This window comes from Gouania willdenowi, chromosome 12, assembly GCF_900634775.1.
Source record: "Gouania willdenowi chromosome 12, fGouWil2.1, whole genome shotgun sequence".
NCBI lineage: Eukaryota > Metazoa > Chordata > Actinopteri > Blenniiformes > Gobiesocidae > Gouania > Gouania willdenowi.
The window spans coordinates 1,093,445-1,121,429 of NC_041055.1; the positions used below are offsets into that span (position 1 = coordinate 1,093,445).

The 27,985-nt window shown below is 40.9% G+C and overlaps 1 protein-coding gene across 5 annotated transcripts; it reads right to left on the bottom strand.

The window, feature by feature from the left end:
* Positions 1-33: 33 nt before the first annotated feature.
* On the bottom strand, positions 34-27,848 carry sec31a (SEC31 homolog A, COPII coat complex component). Of its 5 annotated transcripts, none has more exons than XM_028463305.1 (28): positions 27,670-27,848; positions 25,200-25,279; positions 24,307-24,430; positions 23,184-23,382; positions 22,626-22,721; positions 18,909-19,049; positions 18,673-18,815; positions 18,482-18,581; positions 18,248-18,409; positions 18,010-18,162; positions 17,656-17,886; positions 17,312-17,386; positions 17,177-17,218; positions 16,759-17,100; positions 16,397-16,658; positions 15,960-16,138; positions 15,759-15,885; positions 15,537-15,682; positions 14,424-14,597; positions 8,453-8,716; positions 7,171-7,269; positions 6,159-6,258; positions 4,845-5,171; positions 2,961-3,016; positions 2,511-2,726; positions 2,314-2,433; positions 1,699-1,770; positions 34-1,198 (listed from the first exon to the last, which is right to left on the bottom strand). In XM_028463305.1, the coding sequence occupies exons 2-28, from the start codon at positions 25,276-25,278 to the stop codon at positions 1,019-1,021; spliced, it is 4,209 nt and encodes a 1,402-aa protein (XP_028319106.1). In that variant the 5' UTR covers position 25,279; positions 27,670-27,848; the 3' UTR covers positions 34-1,018. The 5 variants fall into 5 exon arrangements, with proteins under 5 accessions (XP_028319106.1, XP_028319105.1, XP_028319107.1 ...); XM_028463304.1 differs by having other exon boundaries at positions 4,794-5,171; XM_028463306.1 differs by lacking the exon at positions 7,171-7,269 and having other exon boundaries at positions 4,794-5,171.
* Between the last annotated feature and the right edge of the window lie 137 nt (positions 27,849-27,985).

Consider the following 27,985-nt stretch of genomic DNA (forward strand, 5'->3'; position numbering starts at 1 on the left):
AACCAGGAGACATGAAGCAGACAGCACCTTCAATCTGTAAATAAATACTATTTATTGAAAATATTTCATGTAGTCATTCTACAGCAAAGACTTGTTTTCTTTACGACGACGATGGCACAAAGTCGTTAATCGTCAACGTCCGAACGAAAAGACAAAATAGTCGACCGCCGAGTGACTACACATAAAATCTGAAATAAAAAGACTGTAAACGTCTGCTGAAGTGAGATGTTGGTCCAACGTGGCGATGCCAGTGGTGAAAGTAAGTCGATAAAAAAACATGCGATGCACAATTAACTGTGTTTAAAAAAAGGACGGATGGGGTCGGACCATGCGCTCTAAAAATACCTTTATGTTAATGCCTTAATACGACGACCTATTAGAGCCACTTTAAAATATTAAAGTCGTAATATTCAGAGAATAAAGTTGTAATTTTATGAAAATAAAGTTGTATCTCAATAAAAGTATAATTTTAAGAGATTAAAGTCGTAATATTTCGAGTGTAAAGTCACAATTTTATGAGAATAATGTATCTCAATCAAATTAAGACTTTATTCTCATTACATTATGACTTTATTCTCAAAATATTAAGACTTTAATCTCGTAGTGCTCAGATTTATTTCTCTTTTCATGTGGCCCTAATACGCCATCATACTTTACAGCTTGGTTTTTCAAAATAAAAGCATGGGTGCATATAATGAGGTAAATGGCTGCATCTTAAAGTGAGGCTGGTGTCCAATAACAAGCAGAGAGGCACCAGAAGAGATTCAGTCATTCAAGTAAATTTAAAGGAGTGAAATGAAAACATGATCCTGCACACGCTCATGCACGTGCTCATTAGCATCATCTGGAATCCTTTATTCTCCTAATCAATGCCCTTTCCTGATAGGTTCATTGGAGGCTAACTGATTAATAGCCCTTGGTTTGTGTCAGTTTACTTTCACCACTGACTACGAATGACTACGACTGACTGCGAGCGTGCTAGCTTGGTGTAGGCGGAGCCTCCTTTGGTGGGCGTGTCTCACACTCCCAGCTTATTGGCCTGCGTCAGCACCACCTTGAGGACGGGCATGAACGCAGACGTCTCGCTGAAGTTGCTGCTGCTGACGATGTGCGTGTGGATGTTGAGGCCGTCGGCATAGCAACGAGCCTCCATGCTGCGCGCCATGCTGTGGAGGCCTCCCACGATGGAGGGAGAAAGCTGCAGAAGAAGAAGAGAGGAGGAAACTCACTGTCTGTGGGAACGTACAGCAGAAAATTACACAAAAACACATCCAAGTACAACAGAAATACACAAAAACTGCGACAGAAATACAAATAATGAACAAGACAGATATAAATATATATGACTACAAATACACGAAACATAAAAGGACAACACAAATTACAAAATGAATACACAAAATGACTCAATAATCATTCAATAAATTAAAAAAGACAAGACGAAACTAAATAGACAAACTACTGAGAACTTTGTAAGAATGAAGTAAAACACTTCTATGCAAACATCTCCAGGACTCCACATCCCACAATGCAATGCACCAAACTTTACCAACAATTTTCAAGCAACAATTCCAACCTTTTTTCTGATCAAATGATCTTATATTTATTAATCTATGACTCAATACTTTGACTTTATCTGATAGAAAATGATAGTTTCCAGCAGCTTTAACTGATGATGATGATGATGATGAAACTCACCGTCTGCTCTCTGAGTTTATCGTAAAGAACCTCCAGACGTTTGTTGGCGTCGTCCAGCTTCCTCTTGGTTTGCTGTGAGAAGATAAGACGCGGTTAATCGTTAGAAGATAAGACACGATTAATCGATAGAAGATAAGACACGGTTAATCATTAGAAGATAAGACATGGTTAATCGATAGAAAATAAGACATGGTTAATTGTTAGAAGATAAGACACCGTTAATCGATAGTAGATAAGACACTGTTAATCGATAGAAGATAAGACGCGGTTAATCGATAGAAAATAAGACATGGTTAATCGTTAGAAGATAAGATGCGGTTAATTGTTAGACGATAAGACACTGTTAATCGACAGTAGATAAGACACTGTTAATCGATAGAAGATAAGACACTGTTAATCGATAGAAGATAAGACGCGGTTAATCGTTAGAAGATAAGACACGATTAATCGATAGAAAATAAGACACGGTTAATCATTAGAAGATAAGATGCGGTTAATTGTTAGACGATAAGACACTGTTAATCGACAGTAGATAAGACACTGTTAATCGATAGAAGATAAGACGCGGTTAATCATTAGAAGATAAGACACGGTTAATCGATAGTTGAGGCTCACCGGGTCGGAGGCTACAGCCAAGCACTTGTGGATCAGGCCCTCGAAGGTTGTCTTCAGGACCACGTGCTCCTCAGGGATGGGCTTCTTGGTGATCTTCTCAGCAGGGATAGACTGAAGGTTCTGTGGAATCATGTCAGATCTTTCAGGAAAGCTTTTATTTTGAAGGGCATCTGTGTGTGAGGTAACTGGGCGCTCACTGTGATCACGTCTCCCGTGGGTGCCCCCGGGGGTCCTTCTGTGCTGGTTCTGGGCGTCCCTGGGTTGATAGGGGGAGGGGCCAGTGGTTGCTGGGAGCCTGGGAATGAGCCCTGAGCGATGCCCTGGGGTCCCATGGGGGCCTGAGGGCCAGGGCCCAGGGGGGCCATGATTGGAGCCATGATGGGAGCCGGCCGGGCGTAGTTCTCAGGCTGAGTCTGTAGGGGTTCAACACTGGTTTAACACTAATTTATCTCTGGTTTAAGTCTGGTTTATCACTAGTCTATCACTGGTTTAACACTGGTTTATCACTAGTCTATCACTGGTTTATCACTAGTCTATCACTGGTTTAACACTGGTTTATCACTGGTTTATCACTGGTTTAACACTGGTTTAACACTGGTTTAACACTGGTTTAACACTGGTTTAACACTGGTTTAACACTGGTTTACCTTTTTCTTTGAAGCTCGAGTGAAACTAGGAGGATCGTTCCAGCCGTTCTGAGGTCCTACAGAGGAAAACAATCAATCAATCATCAATCACTGTGATCACTGCAGATCATCAGAGCTAACGGACATATCATAGGATATCTATATAATAGGAATTCTGGAATAAAATAACTTTTCAAATAATTTAAAACACAAAAAAGCCTGTTCTCATTACCAAAAAGACAAAAAAAAAAAATCCACAATACAAAAGTCATAATTACAAGGTGAAATAATAATATTTATCTATTTATTGTGATATGTTTTTATTTCTCCAGATGTGAAACAGGCTTCAATCAGAACTCATTATTCCAATAAATCTACGGTATATTTTCAATAATAATTACCACTTTTAATAAAATGTTTAAAGCTCTAAAAAAAAAAAAATCTACTTCAAACACAAATGACATGAAATGGCAAAATAACCTGTGGGCTCAATAAAAACATCTTTGATTTATTTCTCTTCGATTACAAAACAAACATTTAAAAAAGTGAATAAAATAATTTAGCAGCTAAAAAAATATAGCGTTTGAATTGCCACTATTGAATTTAATTTCTAAACTCGTTAGGTTCAAAGAAGGATGTTGGAGAGGAGGACAGATGTTATAATATGATGATGTGAGAACAGATGTTTTGACGTGATGATGTGAGGACAGATGTGATGTTGGTGAGGACTAGTGATCGACCGATTCATCGACCGACTGATTTTTTGCGTGTTTTACGTGTATCGGCATTGGCTGATGAGCGCTGCTGCGTTTGCCGAGCCACTTTATATACAGAGCGGCTGCCACAGGCTGCTCCATGTTGCTGGAGAGTGCAGAGCCCCTCCCCCCACTAGCAGAGCGTGAAGGAAGCTCTTCAACCCCAACAGCAATTTTTAAACTTTCAAAGAATCTTTAAACTGTTTAACTTAGCATTTTTCAGTGTTTTGTCGCTGTTGTATTTAACGAGCAGCTGGCTGGAGGTTTGGCGTGTTGTTTCTTTTTGTGTTTAATACTATAATTATATATCTTTATACTCAATAATCCTGTTAATAAAATATATCTTCAGTCAGACCAACATTTGTCAAAGCTATTTTCTTGTACCATTTGTTATCATTTTAGTGTAATTTTTATGATGTAAATTGAGGGAGCAAAAGTAGTATCGGCTCCAAATACTGGCTCAAGAAAATCAGCAGTTTGTATCGGTCATTGGCTAAGGCTGATGGGAAAAAATTCGGTATCGGCATTGGCTCTAAAAAACCCATATAGGTCTATCCCTAGTGAGGACAGATGTTATGATGCGATGTTGGTGAGGACAGATGTGATGTTGGTGAGGACAGATGTTATAATGTGATGACGTGAGGACAGGTGTTATGATTTGATGTTGGCGAGGACAGATGTGATGTTGGTGAGGACAGATGTTATGATGCGATGTTGGTGAGGACAGATGTGATGTTGGTGAGGACAGATGTTATGATGTGATGACGTGAGGACAGGTGTTATGATTTGATGTTGGCGAGGACAGATGTTATGACGTGATGTTGGTGAGGACAGATGTTATGATGTGATGACGTGAGGACAGATGTTATGATTTGATGTTGGCGAGGACAGATGTGATGTTGGTGAGGACAGATGTTATGACGTGATGACAGATGTTATGACGTGATGACGTGAGGACAGATGTTATGATGTGATGACGTGAGGACAGATGTTATGACGTGATGACGTGAGGACAGATGTTATGATGTGATGTTGGTGAGGACAGATGTTATGATGTGAGGCCAAATGTTGGTGAGGACAGATGTGGAGCCATGCAGACCTGCACTCTGAGAGGCGTGGACCAGCTCGTTGTCGGGGCCAGTCTGAGTACCTGAGGCAGGAGGAGGATGAGGAGGAGGAGGAAGAGACGTGTAGGCCATGGGTGATCCAGGCCTGACGTTCTGGAAAGGTGCTCCAGAGGAGGAAGAAGAGGAGGAGGAAGAGTAGAAAGAAGAAGGAAGAGAGGAGGGGCACTGGGGTCCAGGGTAGAGAGGAGGAGGCTGTGAGGTGTAGTGGGAGAGGAAACCAGCAGGAGGAGGATGAGGAGGAGGAGGAGATGAAGGCTCCACAGCAGAGGAAGAGGGGGAGGAGTAGTGATGAACGTGATAGACGGGCGCCGCCCCCGCCGTGTGGGGGAAGCGACCGGGCTGGGAGTAGGCTGGGAGGCAGGAAAGAGGAAGCTGGGTTAGTCACATGCTCACATGCTTCAGTCACTAACAGCAGAGAAAGTTCAATGTTAGCTATCAGCTAACGCTTCCGCGTTAGTGAGCAGCCAACGCTTCCACGTTAGCAAGTGTCTAACGCTTCAACGTTAGCTAGCGACAAACGCTTTGATGTTAGCAAGCAGCTAACGCTTCCACGTTAGCGAGCAGCTAACACTTCCACGTTAGCGAGCAGTGCTGGGAAAAATCTTTCTCTACAAACATTTCATAAATGTTTATTTCAAAGAGGAAACACGAGGACAGAAGAAATGTCAGAAGAAAATCTGTTTCTAGCTTTGTTTGTAAGCACACTTTCTACTTGGCTTGAATGTCTGTGTGGATAAATACTGTCTGCCTGGGGGCCACATTCAGCCCTTGGTTTATATTTGAGCGGCCTCAAAAGATGATGAGCCAGGGGACTCCAAAAACATACAAAAATACAGAAAAAGGACGACAAACAAATACAGAAAGACAGAAAAATACACATGATGATAAAAATACACATACAAATGAATAAATACACAAATCGATAGCAAAATTACCCCAAAAACAAACAAAATGACAGAAAAATACACAAAAAACCACAAATATGCCACAAATAAGATGAAAAAATACACCATTAAAAAAAAAAAAAAAAAAAGTACTAATTGCCAGTAAAATTACTCTAAAAATATAAGACAACAGAAAAATATACAAAATGACTATAAATTCACAGAACAACAAAAATAAAAAACTTGGTAAAAACCCCACATACAGATACACACACAGACCCTGTTTCCTGTAATAAAGCTGAATGTTGATCATGTGACAAAGTTTCCCATCCTGACGTTTCTTCTTTACCTGTTAGCGTTACTGGTTCCACTTCACATTGGTTTAAGTAAACAAGAGTAACAATAACCTCTCAGATACTCTGCAGCACTTTGAGGCTTCATGTGAGTACTTACGCTGGTACTGCTGAGAGTACATGTACGCAGGAGCAGTGGAGCCTGCGGGGGGCGCTGCTGAGCCAGGAGCTGGTACCCCAAACATGGTCATAGGGTCTCCCTGAGGAAACAAACGAGTAAACACACGTTTATAGACTTTTATAGAACAGTTCTCAGTCATTCAGCTCATTAGCACGCTCTCAACGCTGCGTCCCAAAAGTAAACTTTCCACAAAGGGCTTTCCACAAATACATTTCAAATAAAAAAATTTTTGTTTTTAATTTAAAATTAAAAAATACATAATTCTTTTTAAGTACGTTTGAGAATCAAAGTTGTGGATTTTCTTTACAGTGGATCCAAATCTGATGAGGACAAATTTACATTGAGCACAATTCTAGAGTGAACGATTCAATTCAATCTAGGTTAGTGTTCTTCACCCACTTGAGCTCATAGTTCTGATAGTTAGTCTAAAAGTTTTTATAGGATACCTGTAGTGAATTTTAACTGTATGCAGATTAGTCTGATTATTCTCTTTAAAAGTCCCTATTGATCAGCCAGGAGGAGAATAAACCAAGTCCTAGCTGGTGTTGGGACAAAATCTGTGGCCCAGTAAAATAGTGGCTGCAGTAACTGTTGGCTTGTTTAAAGATTTTAAAATAAAATAACTCGACTAAACCTCCTTCAATTGGAAACTGAAAACAAATCAGTCTTTTGCCTGATTCTGATTCTAAGACTTGTTTACCTTGTTCACACTGGCCAGAATGAAGCAAACTTTAGAAGACGAGAAACTGATCAAAATCTGAGAAAGGAGTTTTTTTTTTAACATAGCTCTTTTAAAAAGCACAGGTGAACTGATGCGATCTCCTTCAAAATAAAAGCACAGGTGAACCGCTGACCTACAACATGAGTTGATCAATTACTTTTGAGATGTCTGTGAGCCACTTTAAGCATCATGCAGAAATAAAGAAATCAGCATCCATCACCAAAGGAGGAAATGGCGTGAAGCAGCCACAGTGTGTGTGTTTGGGTGTACCTGCTGCTCGGGGGCGCCTCCCTGAGGAGGAGGAGGGACATGGGGGAGGGCTGTGGGGGTTTGGTTACTCCACGAGGTGACTGTGGAGGCAGCCCTCACCTGAACGACACAGGAAACACACAGCGTGATGGGGGGGGAGGGTCACACACCCAAAGACACGGGAGCCAGGGTTCAAATTACAAGAAGAGAAAAAGATGGGTCATGATTGTCATTTCAACCCAGGCTGGAAAAACGAGTGAAGAACAGGGACGTCCCATAGCAACACAAAGATTAAAACGACAGGAATTTCACCTCTTCAGCCCCAACCACTTTTCACCAAAAATCACATACCCATAACAATGTTTTAAACTAAGCTTCTACATGACCTACAGTACATGGCTAATTTTTGTTCAGATTGAAGTAGGACCCTTAGTGGTTACACATGACGTTAAATTTTGGAAATATATGATACTGAGTGACAACAAATCATGTTTTAAATACTGAAATCTGTAGTCCACCCCAAAGAATATAGATTGACATTAAATATAAAGCCAATTCTCATTAGCGAAGGCTGTAAAAGCAGAAATAATTTAACTAATGTATGGATATCAACTGCAGCTAATTTGGTGATAATACTAAATATTAAGCCAAAGATACAAGTTTTTAAACAAAAAACTAAGGCAGAAGCCCACTTTGCCACAACTTTGCCAAAGTTTTCCATAAGTTTGGAAACAATACGTCAGTCAAATTGATTCCAATCATTGTTAGTCTTCTGTTTGACCACTAGACGTTGCAATTTGGCTTGAAATAAACACATATCCATTTTTATTCAGGTCTCTGCAGTGCCATGCATAATGCTGATTTTGGTTCCACTCTTTGATGCTGTTACGCATGTGTCTAGTTCAGCAATGGGAGCACTGGTACTGGAACCAGTGGTATGGGACGTCCCTGGTAAAGAACAAGAACTGAACAGCGATGGAGACTCAGGCTGTTAGTTGTGTGTGATTGAACACAAACTAAGTGCTGATAGATGGATGACAGGTGTGTGTTGGAGTGTGACGCCTCCAAATAAGAAGATTAGGATAGAAAATACATGAAATAATAAAAAGGAGCAGCAGGAGGATCGTTTCATCTGCACATCCTTCTGTTTTAGAACAAACTCTTTAAACCGATGAAGAAATTTAAACAATTACATCTATGGGACACTTGCAGAGTGTGTGTGTGTGTGTGTGTAACCTCAGGCTGCCAGATAAATGAATGAATGCATGTTGTTTTGTGTTGCCATGGTAACCCTGTGTCCTACCGGCTGGTAATATTGTGGCGGTGCAGGGGCGGAGCTTGGCATAGGAGCAGGTTGCACCGGAGCGTACGGGTGTCGGGGCAGAGCCGGCTGCACCGCAGGGACCATGGGGACCGTTGGTTGGACCGCCGGGACCATCGGTTGGACCGGTGCCGCTGGTTGGACAGGAACCTGTTGCGTCTGAGCTGAAGCCGAGGGTGTCGTCACCGCCGCTGCACACTCCCCGAGAGCACGACTGAGACGCGCCCGGAGCTGCTGTATGGAAGCCTGGAGGGACAAACCAGATTGTGGTCAGTGTTCACTGGTACGAGCAGAAGGGAACGCGCACGATTAAAGCATGAACGTGATGTGAACAGAGACGGCATATCTTTTCTAAGGTTGTGATTTAAATACAGTACACTAAGAATATTTTAAAACCGCTCACACAGAATTGTAGAAGATATACAGCATGTACAGTATCTAAAATCAGGCCCCAACATGACAGCAATACTTCACATGCATGTTTTGGAACAATATCTCACATTTACAGGAAAACAGGCGAGTTAACGTCTAACAAGTGTATATACAATAATAACGTTTAAAGTCTTGAACTATGTAATCAACACAATATAAACTGGAATATTTTGTATGTCCTGAAATAAATGCAAATGAGGATGCATAGATAGTGGACATACAACACTATTGGTCTATTGGAGAAAAAATCCACCAATCAGGAGCCAGCATTTGACTCAGCTGACCATTCGGGGTGTGAAAAAAAAAAATCGATTTCACCATATATCGCGATTTTTTTGAGTGCCGATTTCAAATCATTTTTAATTTAATTAAAAAGTATATATTTTTTTTCATTTAAAAAAATAAATAAAATATATATATATATTTATTTTTTAATCAATATTTTTGTGTTTTTCTGCAATATTTCAGTGTTTACAATGCTTTCAATGTGTTGCAATGGTTACTTGATGGACTTGACTAACAGTAACTATGTAAACTGTAACTAAGTAACTGTCATTATATAACTGTCACTAAGTAACCGTAAACTGTAACTAAGGAACTGTAACTATTTACTATAACTAAGTAACTAACTATTTACTATAACTAAGTAACTTACTATGTAAATGTAACTAACTGTATAACTGTAAACTGTAACTAAGTAACTGTAACTATGTACACTATAACTGAATAACTGTAATTATTTAACTGTAACTAATAGGGGTAGGTACGAGTACTTGAGTACTCGCCGTTGACCCCATTATTCGAGTAACATTCTGTTACTCATGCAACTGTGCAAGCGCTGCTTTTGGCTACAAAACTTGAACTCATACAGCGTTACATGTGTGACCCAGTTTTTTGTTTTTGCCTAACTGAATATACTAGGTAGGAAAATAATTATAAGTATGACTTCTCCGGCCACGGCTTCAGCGTTAGTACACACTGAGCCAGATGTCAGTAAAAACAACTGTTTTACGGCAGCTACGGCAACTCTCAAGGAATATATTAATAAACCGAAACTAAAAACTAAACTGTCACTAAGTAACTAACTATATAACTAACTAAATATGTAATTGTAACTATGTGACTGTCACTAAGTAACTATGTATCTGTAAACTGTAACTATGTAACTGTAAACTGTAAGTGTAAACTGTAACTATGTAACTGTAAACTGTAACTATGTAACTGTAAACTGTAACTATGTAACTGTAAACTGTAACCTGTAACTATGTAAGTGTAAACTGTAACTATGCAACTAACTATGTAACTGATGGTGACAAACATTAAAGATGAGTGTTCCCCTCTGCTGGCTCCTGATTGGCTGGTGGAAAACATCAAAGGACCATCAGCTAAATACTGTGTGATGAAGTGAAGGAAAACTGAAAATGAAAAAGTGGAACTCAAAAATTTGAAGTTATATACATATATATATATTTACACCGTAATTTACGGGCTATAAAACTCACTGTTTTATTGGCCGTATTACAATAATTTAGCAATTTTCTAAGACAAAATCCACACAAATGCCGCAGCCTAACAGAGGGCGCACCCTATTGGCTGATGAGGGTGCCCGTCACACAACTCGGCCAATCAGAACGGGCAGGTAGGCGGGCTGCTGTACTCAAGTTAGGTTTCACAGAAGTGTCCGTGTTTCAAATGATAAGTTTCTTTTACTACATGAAGTCTCCTCCTCACTGCCCCATGTCTACATATCATACAGAGCTGCCAAGCCTCACACTTTGAGTGTGACAGTCACACAATTTGACGCATTCTCACACCACACGCCACACTTGACATTTCTCACGCTTATATTTCCCCATTCAATACTTTATTTATTTTTTTCATGAACTTTGGTCCTCGCGACTTGCCGTAGCTCGAGTAACTCTGATTGACTGACAGAGATAAACAATCCCAGACCAATCCATGTCTCCTTGTGCCTAAATCTAACCAACCACGGCAGGCATCACACAATAATAAGCCAATCAGAAGCAACGTAAGGCAGGTCTTGACAAGCCATCACACCTCACACAACAAGCACCGACACGTCAACATGCTTTCAGGAAGAAAGTGTGACTAGAAGACAGACGCCATCTGAGATGGTATGTAACTACCCAGTTTTTGTTCACTGTTAATATTGCTGTGTGTGTGTTATAGTGTTAGTTTACTCGTGACGTCTAAAAAACTAACCCAGTGCACAGACACACACAGTCAGCTGTGTTAGTGACTGTCTGTCAGAGGCTCAGTGCAGATGTCTGTCTGTCTGTTAAACTCTATCAGCTCTGAGTGTTAAACACTGCATGTGTTTCTCTTCTCTAACTAACTCTCTGTCTCTCCTCCGGAGAGATCTGCTGCTGCTGCAGCTAACGGGGCTGTTTACACATTCTTAAAGAGACAGTGTCCTGAATGTGACACTAGACTGATATGCTTCCTTGTTATGTAGCAAGGAATGCTAATGCTACGCCGCTTTAGTTAAACAAAGTAAAAAGACTGTGTGACTATAAGAACATTTTGTTTAATGTAAATTGTACTTAGAACCAGTTTGATAAATTGCTTACATACAATTTAAAAAAATATTTGAAAATGACCTTGTCTTAAATTATCTTTTATTCCTACTGCTAGTAGCTGAATTACACTTGTAGGTTATATCATCATAAATACATAGGAAATGAAACAAATGTCTAATCTAATGTTCATTTGAACTGTTCTTATGATTATTATTGTATGTAATAGTGTATTTCTATAGACATTGATTCAATGAAAAATGACTTGATGTTTGAATGTTTTTACATGATGATCTTTTTAATGACGTCCTTTCTGTTGCAGACAAGGAGAGCTGAGGTAAAGGTAGCACTGCCTTGGGCCACAGTGTTTTAAGTGGGAGCCTCTGTCATCATCAACATCTGTGACAAACACCTACAACATGAGACATGTCCCCAGATAAATGATGGACAGTTGTTGTTATGAAATATTGACAAAAAAATGTATTTTGTCAAAATTCTTGTTAGTTTTCATTTGTAATTTCTGGTTAATTAAAACTAGCATCAGGAGGCCACAGTGCAGGGAGAGCGTATGGTGACCTTATTTTGGACGGAGCAGCTGAACCCTCCATCACGTCCCACAGAGTGCATTTTCTCTCTCTCTCTCTCTCGCTCCACACTGCGGGTGAGCAGACGGTGTGGCTGCGGGTAATGCAACGGTGAAGTATAAACACCAATGTGCTCCTTTAGAGTGCACGCGGTCCGTGAATGGAGACAGACATAACGAACCGTTAATTGTCTGGGAACAGATTCATTTAACCACCAATGTACAGGTTAAATATGTATGTTTTATGTGTGGTAAGAAATGAGTAATTAACATGTGTTGATCACATGATCATGTGTTATCATATTCATGTTACTTTTGGTTGACTTTCATATACATTAACTATAAAAATCTTCTTTATAAACATTGTGTTCATGTAAACTGAGATGTGTAAGAATTTGAAGATGAAAGATATTGTTTTATTTATTGATGTTAATTTATTTAATTTTAAACTGTTTTTAAGTTTCCATTTACATGATCAATATAAATTAAATTAAATCAAACATTATTCTATATAATTATAACTGTATATAATTTGATACAGTGAGGACTTTAATCCAGGTGAGATGAGGTTAAATGGTTCCTTGTAGAGTAAACGTTACAGACCCCTGACCAGGGGAAGAGGGTTAGGAGACCCCACTATCAGAGCTGGACCCTCTGAATTTAATTCATGGTGAAACAATGCAGATGATAAGTTGGTTATGTTACTGTTAACTTAATTCAAGTACAGCCTTTCTGTAAAATAAATAAACAGAATACATGTAACCTGTTGTTAAGATTTGCTGTTATTTAAAAAAAAATTGTTACGTCTTCTTTTAAAATGATATAAAATTAACCTGTTATTACAGCCACTGATTGTTGTAGAAAAACTTAATATTGTCACTAAAACATTAAAACATTTTGCAAATATCTCAAGTCATTGTCAGTCTTTACTTCATACAAAACTACGGTACGTTAGTTAAGTCAACTATTCATCAGCATGCATATGCGACCAAATTCTGTGCCACCACTGGAAAAGTTAGTGTACAGCCCTGCTGTAGACAGAGCGGAGATCAGAGCAGCCCGTATCCAGGCCGTATCCAGGCCGTATCCAGGCCGTATCCAGGCCGTATCCAGGCCGTTCTGATCTCAGCTCCATCTGTCCATTCTCCTCACGGAAGCGTCTCCATCAGCCTCAGAGTCCAGAGCACTGATCAATCCTGAACAAACCTAACGTGGTGATTTAACAACAATATGCTGTTTATCTTTCTATTACAAACTGGATGAAATTGACTGCATCCACACTGATGCTGCAGCAGCCGCTCTCTCTCTCTCTTTCTGACAACATTTCTCTGTGTGGTTGCTATGATGAGGCAGTGTACAGTAGTCTACTACCACCTCCTCGCTGATTCTCCTCCACACCTAATCCTTCCTAGTCTGGTCCTGGTTCTAAAGGGCGTGTCCTACAGCCCCAGGTGGTCACACACAGCTTCTACTCCATGGTTGAATGGATGAACAGACCGGTGTCCATGTTGACGTGACGTCATCGTCAACAGACTCTGAATGCGTTCAGCATCAATGTCTGATCACTAGCAGTGAAGTGTTGTATGTTTGAAAACAGGTTTATGTTTTAAAATCTACAAAGGTTTGAACTTTCAGAGTTTAAACAAGAGAGAAATGTTCATTCATGTCTGAGAAAAGTGTATAAAGTGTGTGGTGAAGGCTTTTACAGCCTTAAAACATGGATAATAACTATAAAAAACAAAGCCGACCTCTTCGCGGATTTCGCCTATTGCAGGTTATTTTTAGAACGTAACCCCCGCGATAAACGAGAAACTACTGTACATCATGACAAAATAAGTGATCAGAATGATTCAGTGCGAGTAAGAATGATTTAATGTTAATAATTTCATTATTCCACCTGGTCTAATGTGATAAAGCTCAATTTTGTGATGGCATGAAGCTTATAAAACTGGGAAAAATCCACAATTTAGCCACGTCATTGTTTAAGCCGCAGGGTTCAAAGCGTGAGAAAAAAGTAGCGGCTTATAGTCCAGAATTTACAGTATATATATATATATATATATATATAAAAACAATAGTTACATAACGTAATGTCCAAAGATTATCCAGATGTTTTGATACTTTACTTGCTATATAAATAAAGTTGAATTGAATTGTCTAAATGTGTTGAATGCATCCTCACTAATAAAACAGAGGAAAATAAGGAGGAGGTCCTTGAACGCATCCCTCATGATGAACAGGATCTAATGGAGGTTATATTTCTGTTTATGATGAGAGAAATGACGTGTATGGACAGAAACTCAGACTATCAGCAGCCATGAGGTTTATCTAACAAACACTGACTGATTAACGTCCGAGGCAATGATTAACTAGCGCTAGCTAACAGGCTAACTCCTCCTACCTGCTGGCTGTTGTCAGGCAGGTAGCTGATGGCGGTGGACAGGCTACCCTGAGACGCCAGCAGGCCGGCGTAGTGGCTCATCCTCTCAGCCAATAGGAGGCCGATGGAGGCGGGGCCAGAGCGCTGCGTCTGCTCCACAGCCTGACGTAGGATCACCACCTTCTCCACCAGGTCCTGAGGGAGGGGGAGGAGCTTAGCATCAATCCTCATTTCATCATTTTGACTTCTTCACGTGTCACTAATAGGTTAACAGCCTTATCTCTAAAGATGCCCCTCCCCCTCGCCATGGTAGAACTAAACACTACTGGATTTGTTTTAAAGTATGACATAAGAAGTAAGGAAATGGTTCTGTGGTCTCTGGAATTGGTGACAGGAGTGTTTTTGAGCAGATTTTATCGAGGAAGATTTTTGTGATGAATCAAAAACGCGTAACTGTCAAATACATTTATATAAACAATAAAGAAAATACAAAACAATTTGGGTTGCTTCTAAATCTCTTTTGTTCATCAGATGACAAAAAGGGACAAATTAAGACGGGAAAAATTTTGTTTAAGATCGTCTATAACATTGTCAATATACACGACAGAGCATTAATTAAGGTCTTAAAATCATATTATATTGTGTGCTTTTTTAATGTTATTATTTATTTATTTTTTGAATATAATTTAGTTAATTTTATTATAAATGAGGAAATAAATCCCAAAAATGTCCCCATAATATTTTCTTCATTTCATTCCGTGCTGTTGGTTTCATGTTAGTTCTACCTCAGGTTTGCACTGATTTATTATTTACAAAATGATTAAGCATTTATTTAGTGTCTATATTTGTACATTTAACAGCAGTACATTTTTTTCATAGTTTTGTTGACCTCTTATTAAATGGTAAATATCATGTTTAAAATAAAAGTATTTAAATTTGGCCTTTTTTATTCTGGTCCTTATTTTGAATAGGTTAAAAAACCGAATCATTAATTATCGATATCGACTGATATAAAACACTTATATCGTGATACACTTTTCAGGCATATCACCCAGCCCTAATATGTTATACTTAAAATAAGTAATAAATAAGTGTTTAGTTCTACCATGGGGGGAGGGGGTATCCTATAATTACCTGCAGAGACAGAGGGGAGAGGTGCTGGTGGGCTCGGCTCCAGCAGGACACCAGCCGCTCCACGTTTCCAGCACAGATGTAGGACAGGCAGGCCTGAGAGTTCAGCTCTGGATCCTCCGCCTCCTCCAGTCGCCCCCCCAGCAGGTCTGACACATAGAAAGAGGAGGTCCGTTAGCAATCAGCTGAGGGGGCGGGGCCACCGGACACAGAGCATGGACTCACCGCAGAGTGAGGAGAACTCGTCGGTCTTAGCGTACGTCATGACGCCGGCTAGCGCCTCCTTCCAGCTCTGCAGGTCACATGTCCTCAGGATGTCGGTCCAGTCTTTCATCACCACGGCACTGATTAGCTGCAGAAGAAGAAAAGTTAAAGCTTAAATCACAGATGATGAGCATCAAACACAAAGAAACTCTAAATAAACACCTTGGATATCTTGCCGTGCGTCTTGGTGAAATACTGCTTCTGGGTTTTCTCTAGGAGCTCCGCCCCCCCAGCGATGGCCAGGATGATGCTGTCTGCCATGCGGTTGTCATGTAGACAAAGCTCAACAGCTCCTTCAAAGTCACCGGTTAGCAGAGCCTGAGTGATGAGTCCGTCCACGTCTGAGAACCAAAGATAAACCAATAAAAATAACATTAACTAGCATTACATTCTACTAGTTCTACTTTCTACTAGTCCTCAGTAACTAGCATTACTTTGTACTAGTTCTCCGTAACTAGCATTACTTTCTACTAGTCCTCAGTAACTAAGATTACTTTCTACTAGTCCTCAGTAACTAGCACAACCCAAGCTGGAACGACCAATGAAAACCTTTCAGGAGGTGGTAACCTCACATGATTGGTTGCTGATTGGTTGGTCACCTTGACTGATGCTGAGGCATCCCTGGCCGACACCCCCTGCAGGAGTGGAGGAAGGGGGCGGGACCTCGATGGGGGTCGGGACTTCAACTGGAGTTGGAATTTCGAGCGGAGCTGAAATCTCGACTGGAGCCAAACAATCAAGGGACGCCGAGGGGACTTCTACTGGAAGCTCTACTGGAAGCTCTACTGGAGGCTCTACTGGATCATCCACCGAGGCCAGAATTTCAAACGGACTCAGATCCTCCGTCTGCGGCGCCGTCTCCTGCAATGTCAGAGGAACATGTTTAGCTTAGTCACGTGTTAATCTGGATTACCAATAAATACACACGTTGACTAAACAAAGACTTTGATCAAAGTCTTACCTCCTCCAAGGAGATCTCCTCTCCATCTTCCTCCTCCAGCTGCTCCTTCTCAACTTCCTCTTTCTCTTCATCTTCCTCCTCCTCTTCCTCTTCTTCTTCTTCTTCTTCTATGATTGCATTTACTCTAGCAGTGGGAGCTTCTTCTTCTTCTTCTTCCAGATGGACCTCCAGTGCTGCAGTTAGATCTTCAACTTGGAGCTCAGGAGTGCTCAAAGGTCTACTCTCAGCATCTGGCTGTAGGTAAGCGGCGGCGATCATGTCGAAGGCGGCCTCTGGCGTGTCAGCAGGAGGGAGGAGGCTGAAGTTTGGTAAAGGCTGTGTGGTGACAGGAGGTATGTCCACCTGAGAAAAGTGGGCGGAGCAAATGGTCAGAGAAATCAAACTTAACGCCGATTGACTCAGGTCAGATGAAACATACCATTGGAGGCTCCACAGGTTTTACTTCAAGTGCTGCAGAGATCTAAAAAGAAAAAGATATGTTTGATGCACAACACATCAAAGAGAAAAGACTCAAAGCCATTGGCTGAGCAGAGGCGTGATGTCACACAGGCACCTTTAAGGCCAGCTCCTCTTTGTTGTATCCCAGCAGCTCCAGGTACTTCCCCCGGACGTCACTTTCAAAGTTCGCCTAAAAACACAGAGACGGCTTTAAAATCCACCCTCAGTTCCTCCTGGACGTTCTGTCATTAATTACAACCTTCAGGAAAAACCAAACGGTTTCTCTACTTAGCGTTAATTTCTACTAGTCCTCAGTAACTTAGCAAGGGCAAAAAAGACACAAAATGACAACAAAATTCCCAAAACATACATAAAATACAAAATCACAAAAAATAACAAAACTGCCCAAAAAATACACAAAATGACAAAACTGCCTCTGTTGCTATAAGAGACTCAAACCTTCAGGAAAGACCAGACGGTTTTTTCAAACTGGTTTTCGGCCGACTCGATCTTCCCCTGGCAGAAGCTGACGAAGCCGCCTGAACTCAACGTGGCCTGAAGCTCCTCGGAGCGCCTCAGAAAGTCCGTCTCCGTGACGACTTGGCTGACATGCACCACGTGTGAGGAAGACTGCGGAACCTGCTGAGGGTCCGGCTTGGAGTTCTCCAGAGAAACCAGCTTCCCACCAAACTGGGAGACAACGGGAGGATTAGGTGTTCAGAAAACAGCACAAAGTAAATTTATTTAAGGCCTGGTTTTAACCCAGATTTGAGTTCTGACATCAGTGAAAAACAGAAACAAACGCTGACTCACTGCGAACGAGGCTCCCACAGGCCTGCGGATCCACTTTGGGGGCTTCTTCAGAGGGTTCACTGAGACCGGGGGGGTGGACGTCTGCGGCAGCTGCAGCGGAGGCAGCACCTGTCCTGTCCCAAAGGGATCCATGTTTCCAAAGGAGTTAGAGATCTATGAGGGAGGAGGAAGGGAACCCATCAATGACCCCTCAACCAATAAGACCACCAGTCCTCCATCCTAGGACTCAGAACCAGACCTGGTCTGCGTGTCTCTGACTTTGCGCCTGGCTGCTGCCACCCATGATGGAGTAGACGTCAATGTGTCCGTCAAAGCCGGCCGCCGACAGCACGGCTGGGTTCCTGGGACACCACTGGATGTCGAAGCACCACTGGCTGCTGGTGGGCAGCTCGTACAACACCTGGGGGTCCAATCAGAATGCTCAGACCCAACCGCAGGACACGGAGAACATGGAGTCACTGAGGGTTCTCACCTCTGCCGTGTTTGGGTTCCAGCACAGAATCTGGTTGTCCTTCCCACAGCTGAGCAGCAGATCAGGGTCAGCCAGACTCCAGGCCAGTGCCAGAACCCCCCTGGACACAACAGACACCCCCAAGAGTTCACAAAGACAGGAAGTGGTTTAAATAGAATGGCAAAACAATGGTTGGTGGTTTGGATCAGTACCTAGTGTGGTGCTCTAAAACCTTCAGAGGAGACGTAGCGAATCGTAGATCCCACATCTGGATGACGGGCATGCGGTCATCCTCTGAGGACAGAACCATCTGAGTGGCCACCTCGGGGTTCCAGGCCAGCCCAGAGCAGTGCATCTGAAACAAACCAAAGTGAGCAACGCAGGAGAACTTCAAGCAGAGCGAGGACTACCTACCCTGTTAGACCACCTACCCTGTTGGACAACCTACCCTGTTGCTGTGGTCGCTGACTTTGATGATGAGGTCGTTCTTACGAAGGTCCCACACAGAGGCCCGGCCACTAGGGCTGGCCGATGCCAAGATGTGCTGCACCTGTCGGTTCCACGCCACACAGCTGATGTCCTCCTGAGGCTTTAAGACCAAACACACACAAACAGTGAGGGTTGATGAGTTCATCCCCGGGGTTCTCCAGTCACAGACATCTATGAACTGTTATCTGTAGATCAATCTGATAACGCACACTGTGCCCTCGTTCAGCCAGCGTTGCTATGTGCTAAGCTGACCCAAACATGTGGGCCTGGTCGCTAGGCGTTAAGCTAACCGAAACATGTGGGACTAGCCGTTATGCACTAAGCTAACCCAAACACGTGGGACTGGTCGCTTTGTGCTAAGCTAACCAAAACATATGGGACTGGTCTCTGGTCTGAAAGTCTTTCCCAGTTTCAGAGGTTAAGAAATTCATCTTCAAGTTCAATCCAAAACTCCATGAACTTGACAACACATCAGGAATAAGAAAACAGATAAAACATTAAAAACATACACAAAATGACCACAAAAAACACGAAATGACAACAAAATTGCAAACAATACACTAAATGGCAACAAAACTGCAAAAAACAAAACAAAATGACAACAAAAAGGTTTATTACATAACCCTGACTCTATGAGTAATATGAGTGAGATGTCTCACTACGGGATCCGCACCCCACTGCAGCCCTCTCAGAAGCGTTTTTCTCAATCTGCCAATCCTGAAACGTGTCCGTCCACCACATACATCTAACTCATATTACTTATAGAACAGAGGTTATACAAATAACCTAAAGTTACATTTCATAATATTTTGTTTCACTATGGGATATGTTAGCTCCCGTATTGCAGACATGCTTATCGAGCGGATACCAGCCCGCAGGGCAGAAGTCTGAACACATCAGGACAGTAGAACACCCGTGCCACACACGAGGCGAAAAGTTCCAGCATGTAAAACCGGACAAACGTGAGGAACGAGGTCCAACTCGCCGCCGCACTGATGTCCCGGACAGACACTCCCCTGAACAAAGCCCAGTATGTGGCGAGTGTGCGCGCAGACCCTCATTGGCCCAGGTGAAACAGTAAGAGATGTCCTGAACGTCTCCACCCACTCTGCCGAAAGGTACGCGATGAAAGGCACTGAGCGCAGGGACAGACCCAGGAAGATTGTTTCCTGTGTCGGGGACAACACACACTTTTCCGCGTTAACCATGAATCCCAGATTGGATAGATGATGCAGCAGAATGTGCATGTACGTCCTGGCCTCCATCTCCGATTGTGCCAAAAGCAGCCAGTCATCTAGATATGTAGCCAGACAGATGCCCCTCCTTCTCAGTGGGGCTATCACCGCTCTTGTGCAGAGCACAAACACCCTCGGACTCAAAGAGAGGCTGAAAGGGTGCACACGGTATTCGTAACATATCCCCCGGAAAGTGAACTGCAGGTACTTTTTGTGGGGGGGATATATCGGAATGTTGAATGCACCCTTGAGGTCGACAGACGCGAACCATGTCTCTCTCACCCAATCATCAGAGGGCCATGCCTTGGTAGAAGGGAGAATAGAAGCACGCGTGAAAGCGGAACATGAGGAACAAGGAACATCCAGCTGCTTCACCAGGGGAAGAAGAAAAAAAGTCAGGTCGCCTTTTTCTTCCTCCTTGCTTGTATGCGCTGAGCAGGCTGAGCTTGCGCAGGCGCGGCAGAGGCTGGATGTTTTCTGGGTCAGGCAGGCAGGCCTCATTGAGGCTGCGTAAGGCGGGCCAAGGACTGCCTCGAAGATTTAAACTGGGACCCTGGGGAGCAGTCTGCAGGAATGCCCTCCGACGCACGGGTGGAGACATAAGTGGGAGCTTCCGTGAAAAAGGTGGAGGCGGGGAGACTCATCGTCTCTCTTTTTCTTCTCGCAACATCACTGCATGGAAGACAGCACGAAGCCAAAGATCCCCTGAGGAACAACAGGCGCATCCAGGATGTTGCTCTTCTCAGAGTTTGACAGTTTGGCGAGGTCGAGCCAACAAGCTCACTCCTGAATGACCATGTTTGCCATGACTATCTTCACAGCCTGCACGGAGAAGTGCTAGGAGTGGAGACACACGTCAGTAACGGTGGATAATTCCTCCATGACCGCTGGGTCCTGAGACTGGGAAAAATCTTCACAAAGTCCAGCTCGGTAAGCCGTGAGGAGGGAGAGGACATTCAGAGCCCTGACCAACGGCGCAGCCGCAGCATAGGTCCTGGTAGACAGGTCCAACTGGAGATGGTCCGTCGTGGTTGGCAACATGGGTTTCCGTGGAGACAACAGGCTTCCGTGGAAGCAGGTGCGCCGCAACAAGAGGCACCACCGACGGTATTTGGAGCTGTCCGAGGCTCTCCATTGCCTCACAATCGAGGAATGAGGCACCGGTTACCAGGGATTTTCTGCTGAATGGGCGGTTCTGCCAGGAATAACTCATAACGTAACCTGGTGGTTTCAGTCACAACGGTGTCCAGGCTTGGACGAGGTGAGACAGGCGTGGAGCCTACCTCTTCCTCCTGAGAGGCTACGAAGGCGGCAGAAAGCGCGTCCGAGCCGAGGTGATAAAGGCCTCATCCTCCTCGTCCAGAGCAGAACCTAGATGGTCAGAGAAGTCCTCATCACATTCCCCGCAGTCAATAACAAGTACGTTCTCGTCATGTGGGGAAACGGCGGCCAGGTCAAGCTGGGAGCCCCAGCTGGAACCCTGAGCAGCCACAATGTCCATGGGCAGCGCCTCTTCTACACTCACTGTGGCGGGAGTGCCGTGAGAAGGGAGGAAGGGGTCCTGCTTGGAAAGGCTTGCTTGGCATGCCAGCCTCCTGTGGAGGCTCACCGGAATGAGATGTCGGTCTTGTCAGCGTCCGTCGACTGGAAGCTGAAGATCTGCCTGTGGACTGTTAAGCCGACAAAACCTAAAAGCTGAGAGGAGAAGAGATGATTGAATGGAGGTGTGTCCCTGGTCGACTTTTCACCAGCCAATCAGGATTGGCAGCTTGAGAAAAATGCTTCTGAGGGCTGCAGTAGGGTGTGCATCCCATAGTGAGACATCTCACGCAATATGATGAAATAGAGCACAAAATGAGAACACAAATGGAAAAAATACACAAAATAAAAAATGATTCCCAGAGGAGAGAAAAACTCTTAAAGTTTCCTTATTTGTCACAAGAAAAGACGACATTAACGTAAAACTGTTTGGAAGGAATATGAAACGGCTGCTGCACCGACAAAACAACAAAAACACAAGAAATAGATTCCAGAAAGAACTAAAACAACAAATATAAATAAAATTCTGCCAAAAAAATAACAATAAAGCAAAGACTCAAAAAACTTTCCAGTGAAACCACTGCATGTCACATGTGCATTAATGGAAGATTTGGTTAGTGATGGACTGGCCACCAGTGCAGGGTGTGCTGCTGTGCACTGGGTGGGCTGGTTTTAGCATTTAGTTGGAGTTTTTACGGTCCTCACTTTAAAATGTTTCAGACTACACACTTCAGAGTTTGATAGTTAAACAAATATTTGACATTTAGAAATCAGCCTTTATCACTTCCATCCATGATAACTACAGTATGATCCACCTAACAGTCTAAATAAAGCTTCATGGACAGAGTATTTTATAGTTTAAACTATGATGATGATAATAATGATGATGATGATGGACTGACCTGTGTTTTTGGTCCAGGTGTCATTGGAGAGCCAAAGTTATTCATGTCCCAAATATAGATCTCAGAGTCATTCCCACCTGAGGCGAACAGGTTTGTCTGCAGAACAGATGAAGCACAGATGATGAAGGAGGAAATAATAAAGAAAAGATGAAAAAACAAGATAAAGGAGGATTAAAAAGGAACAAAAGGAAACGAGGCAAAACAATTACAAAAAAGAGGAAAGAAAAAAAACACATTCATAATTGAATTAAAAAAACATTGAAGACCATTAAAATAATACAAATAAAATAAAGAGCAAAACATAAATAGATAACATGAAAAGAATGAGATGGAAGAGAAAATGAAACATGATCATAAAAACATAAAAAATTACAAACAGGAAGGAAGATTTCAACAATTAGAAATGAGGAAATCAAATAAAAAACAAATTAAAAGGTGGAAAATTATAGACAAATGAAGAGAGTTTGAGAAAATCCATAAACAAAAGGAGGAGGATGGAGAGAAGAAATGTATGATGTAATAAAGAACACAACCGAGGAGGATGAGGATGAAAATGACCTGGAAAGGGTTGACGTCCAGGGCCCGGACGGGCCCCGTGTGCAGGTCGCTCTCCGCTATGACCACGTCCGTCTGTCCCTCCATGATCCTGGCCGGGTCGTACAGGATCACGTTCCCGTTCTCACCTCCTGCGATCAGGACGCCCGATGGGTGACTGTCAGTGTCCATACCGAACGGACCCCACACCAGTTTATGGTACCTGAGCAGAGTATTTATCATTAACCCACAGCAGTAACTGGGTCTACAGGACAACATGACACAAAATATACAGATACATAGTGTCCAAAAACACTACATTTACACATAAATACACAACATGACCTGTAACACACAAAATAATAATAATAAAAAATGACAGGAAAAAAACTTCAAAAACACCAACAAAAATAACAAAAACAGCAACAAAAACACAAAAAAAGAGAAAAACAATGAAAAAATGTCAATAAAAACAATTGTAGCGACAACAACAACAACAACACCTGTGTTCATGTTCAGATCAGGTCTTTATTCTAAATGTTGAGATGTATGTGTATCATGTGACATGGAACCCTTATTAAAAATGATAACCTTTACATCATTAGAGAAATCAATGATCAGTTGGATTTCCAGCTGTTTGTGACACGTTTGAGTCGATTATAAATGTGATTTATTTTTTAAAGGAGGTTCATGTGTTTCTCAGACTGACCATGAGATGATCTCACTACAGCCCACACTGGAAAAATAATGATGACCTCATCAACACCTACGTGTCTACGCGCTTTTCCAACTAAAACCTTTCCAAAAACTACAAACTTTTCACCAAAACTACAAACCTTTCAAAATAAACTAAAAACTACAAACTTTCCACTGAACCAAGAACCTTTTCTCATGATTAATAACCTTCTGAGCTGTAATTATATTTATTCAAAACTTTATTTTATTAAAAATGAAACCTCGTCTCCTGGACAGTTAATGTGAGGACAAGGTCCACATGTTTCTGACGTCTTACATCACAGGTCACATGATGTCAATCAGGAGAATACAGAACTCTATTGGTTCAGAGACAAAATGACCAGGAAGTAGAAAGTACTAGAACTACAGCCCTGATGTTGATCCAGATGTTTCAACCATGTGCTACTGGTACCTGTGTGATGAAGACAAGCTGCCACAGGACTTCATGTCCAGGGTGGGCTCAGACAGGTCCAGCTCAAAGAACTCCAGAGAAGCATTAGTGCTGAAGGAGGCGTCCAGCTGCTGGGCAGATGTTCCTGGAGAGAGACACACAGAGACTTTAGATATAAGAGAACCTTAGCATGACTCATCATTACACAGCTGTTTGACACAAATAAAGGAGGAATTCATAATAATAAATAAGGAAAAGGTGCAATTAATATCACAAAATAATTACTATTTAAATTAATAATTTAGAAATAAATAATCAAAAGCAATAGTAATTGTAATTTTAATAATAATCAATAACAACAATTCATTCAAAATAATAGTAATTTAAATGTTTAATAATTGAAAAATAATAACAGTTATTTAAAATAATAATAATAATATAAAATAATAATGATTTCAAATAATAATACTAATTAACTAACAATAATGATTTTAAAATAAATAATATAATCTCAAACAACAATAATAATAACAGTAATTAAAATTATTAATAATGAAAAAATAACATTTATTTAAAATAATGATAAAATTCATTATTGATCATAATTTTAAAAAAAAATTACGTTTATTTAAAATAATAATTATTTAAAACAACAATTAATTAATAATAATATTATTAATTAAAATAATAATGATTTAAAAATAAATACAATAATCTGAAACAATAATGATAATTTAAAACAATAATAATAATAATAATAATAATAATAATACAACAGTTGTGTGAACAGATCCTAGTTAAACATCCTCTCACGTACAAACGCCTTCATGTAAAAACAGCTGATATTATTAATAATGAGGATGTGTGGTGTGTAATATTAGATCAATATGAATAATGTTTAATAAACATGGTACCTGTAGCCAGGTAGATGGGATGGTGGTGGGCGGGGCTCCAGCTCTGGATGGCTGTGCGTTTGATCTCTTTGAGTTTCATCCTGTAAACAAAGTCAGGGAGAACATGCAAACTGCTGAGAAACAGGAAGTGCTTATAACCATGGAAACACGTAAACATTGATTCCAGTCTAATGCAGACGTTGGCAACTGGGGGTCCGGGGGCCACATGCAGCCCTTGTGCAAATGTTGTGTGGCCCACAAAATGACTTCAAAACACATGAAAGAAAAAGAAACACAAAAATGACAACAAAAACACAAAATGACAGAAAAGATAAACAAGACAACAGAGATTTACAAAAAAATGTCAACAAATGTTCACAAAAAAGACAAAAAAAAAAAAAAAATACACTAAATGACTTTGTACACAAAACAAAAACCAAAAACATGACAATAAAATACACAAAACACCAACAAAACACACAGAATTAGACAGATATACAAAATATCAACAAAGTCTCACTTCAACAATAAATATACACAAAAAGGGCTACAAAAAAAATCACTAAACACACAAAACAACAAAAATGACAAGAAATAAAGAAAGAAGTCAATGACAAACCAAACACAGCAACAGAAATTTAAAAAATGCACAAAATGACACTAAAAATTTCACAAAATGACAATAAATATACTGAAAAATGTCCACATAAATACACAAAATGACCTGTAACACAAAACAAAAAAACAACAAAAATGACAGGAAAATACACAAAATAACTTCAAAAACGGCAACAAAAATAACCAAACAGCAACAAAAAAATAGAAAAACTAAATGACGAAAACATCCAAACCCTTTGTTGTTTCCTGTTAGTGTTCTGACTGCTCATTATTATAAAGTGTGACATGAATTATGTTCTTCATTTGGCAAAATATACACAATTTAATCCACTTCATAACTAAATGTCATTCCCAGCTCTTGGAAACACGTGATGTAATGACGATAAAAAGTCATGAAACGTGGGAAAATGTCAAAGTAAAGAATCATTTCCTTAAATCAATTTGTGACTGACAGTTTAATTTACATTAAAACCTAAAATCACTCAAACTATAAAACAGAAATAGATTCTGACGGTGGTGTTTGATCTCTATACTGCATGTAGCGTTATCTCCACACACGCACGCACGCAGATTTTAAAATGAAAAACTAGGAATTTTAACTTTATTGTTCCCTAGTTTGCACTTCCATGTGTTATTGACATAAAAACATTAAAGTATAGAAAGTACCAACAATATCAGAAGCAATAAATAAATCAGTCCCTGCAGGAGCTGCACTTTAGTTTTCCTTCATTTTCAGTTTAATTTAAGGACATTTTGTGCAACAATTTAACGACAATTGCTGGGTTTTAAAATAATTGAGAGTAGGGCTGGGCAATATGAACTATAATTAATATCTCAATATTTTTTCTCCAAATGACGACATATAATATAAATCTCAATATATTCTTAACACGCCTTACAGAGAAAACCTCCTCAGGTTAAATTTGCAGATGAAAAATGCCACAAAGACTTATTTACAAACAGCTGATCATTATGTTCCACTTTAGTCTATTTCTCCTCTAAGGGACAGCACGTGTGAGTGAGTTCTGTAGTGTGGTTTGTTTAGATGAAGGTCTGGGTTAGAACACACTCAGTGATCATCTAACTGAGCTTTCTATGTTCTGAGAAATAGAGAAAGAAACCACTCCTAAAAATGGGTTTTTTAATAAAAAATAAATTATAAAATAAATACATATTATTATAAACCACGTGTCTAACTCAAGGTTCGGGGGCCAAATCCGGCCCTTTAGAGCATCAAATTCAGCCCGCTCAAGAAAATAAAAATGATACAAAACATATGAAAATTTTGTAAACGACCAAATAATTCAGTTGTAGATATCTCAACCCTTCAAAATAAAAGTAAAAAAAAAAAACTATTAAAGTCCACAATATTTGCAGAGCTCAGTTTTCCAGTTCTTATATCACATGACGCACTCATTTTTACATCTCAAATTGTTGAAAAAACTCAATTTTCCCATAATCTGGAAAATTTTCCTCATAATTTTCTATATCGCCAAAACAGAAATCTCGATATATCGCCCAGGTCTATTGTCAATACTTCTTTCAACAATGTGATATTAAATATGACTGTGTGACAAAAGCACAGGCCGGACTTGGCCCCCGGGCCCTAAGTTTGACACCAGTGCCGTAAAGTGGAACGGATATAATGTCACATTCAAAATGCTGCAGCTTTATTAGTTTCAGATGTAAACAATGTACAGGTTAGCAGCTAACAAACATGACAGCGTGTGTATTTATAAAAGACACACACACACACACACACACACACACACACACACACACACACACACACACACACACACACACACACACACACACACACACACACACACACACACACACACACACACACTTACTTCTCTAAAATCCTTACCTTCCCGTTTCTTTCTGTCTGTTGCTAACATTAACGTTTCCAGTTCGTGCTAAAATGCTAACACACGGCGCTAACTCTGTGAATCCAATCAACACCGACACAAGGACACACTGAGCGGATTTCCACGTCCCCACTGGTCTCCATCAACGTGGCAATCAGCGGCTACAGCCTCCTCCTCCTCCTCCACTATGCTCCGCCCACCGAGGCTAACACTTCCGGGGCAGCCAAGCTAACATGCTAACCATGCTAACACGGCATTTTCACCTAAAAAACGTCTCAAATTATGAGAAAAGTAAAATATAAACACACGGGTATT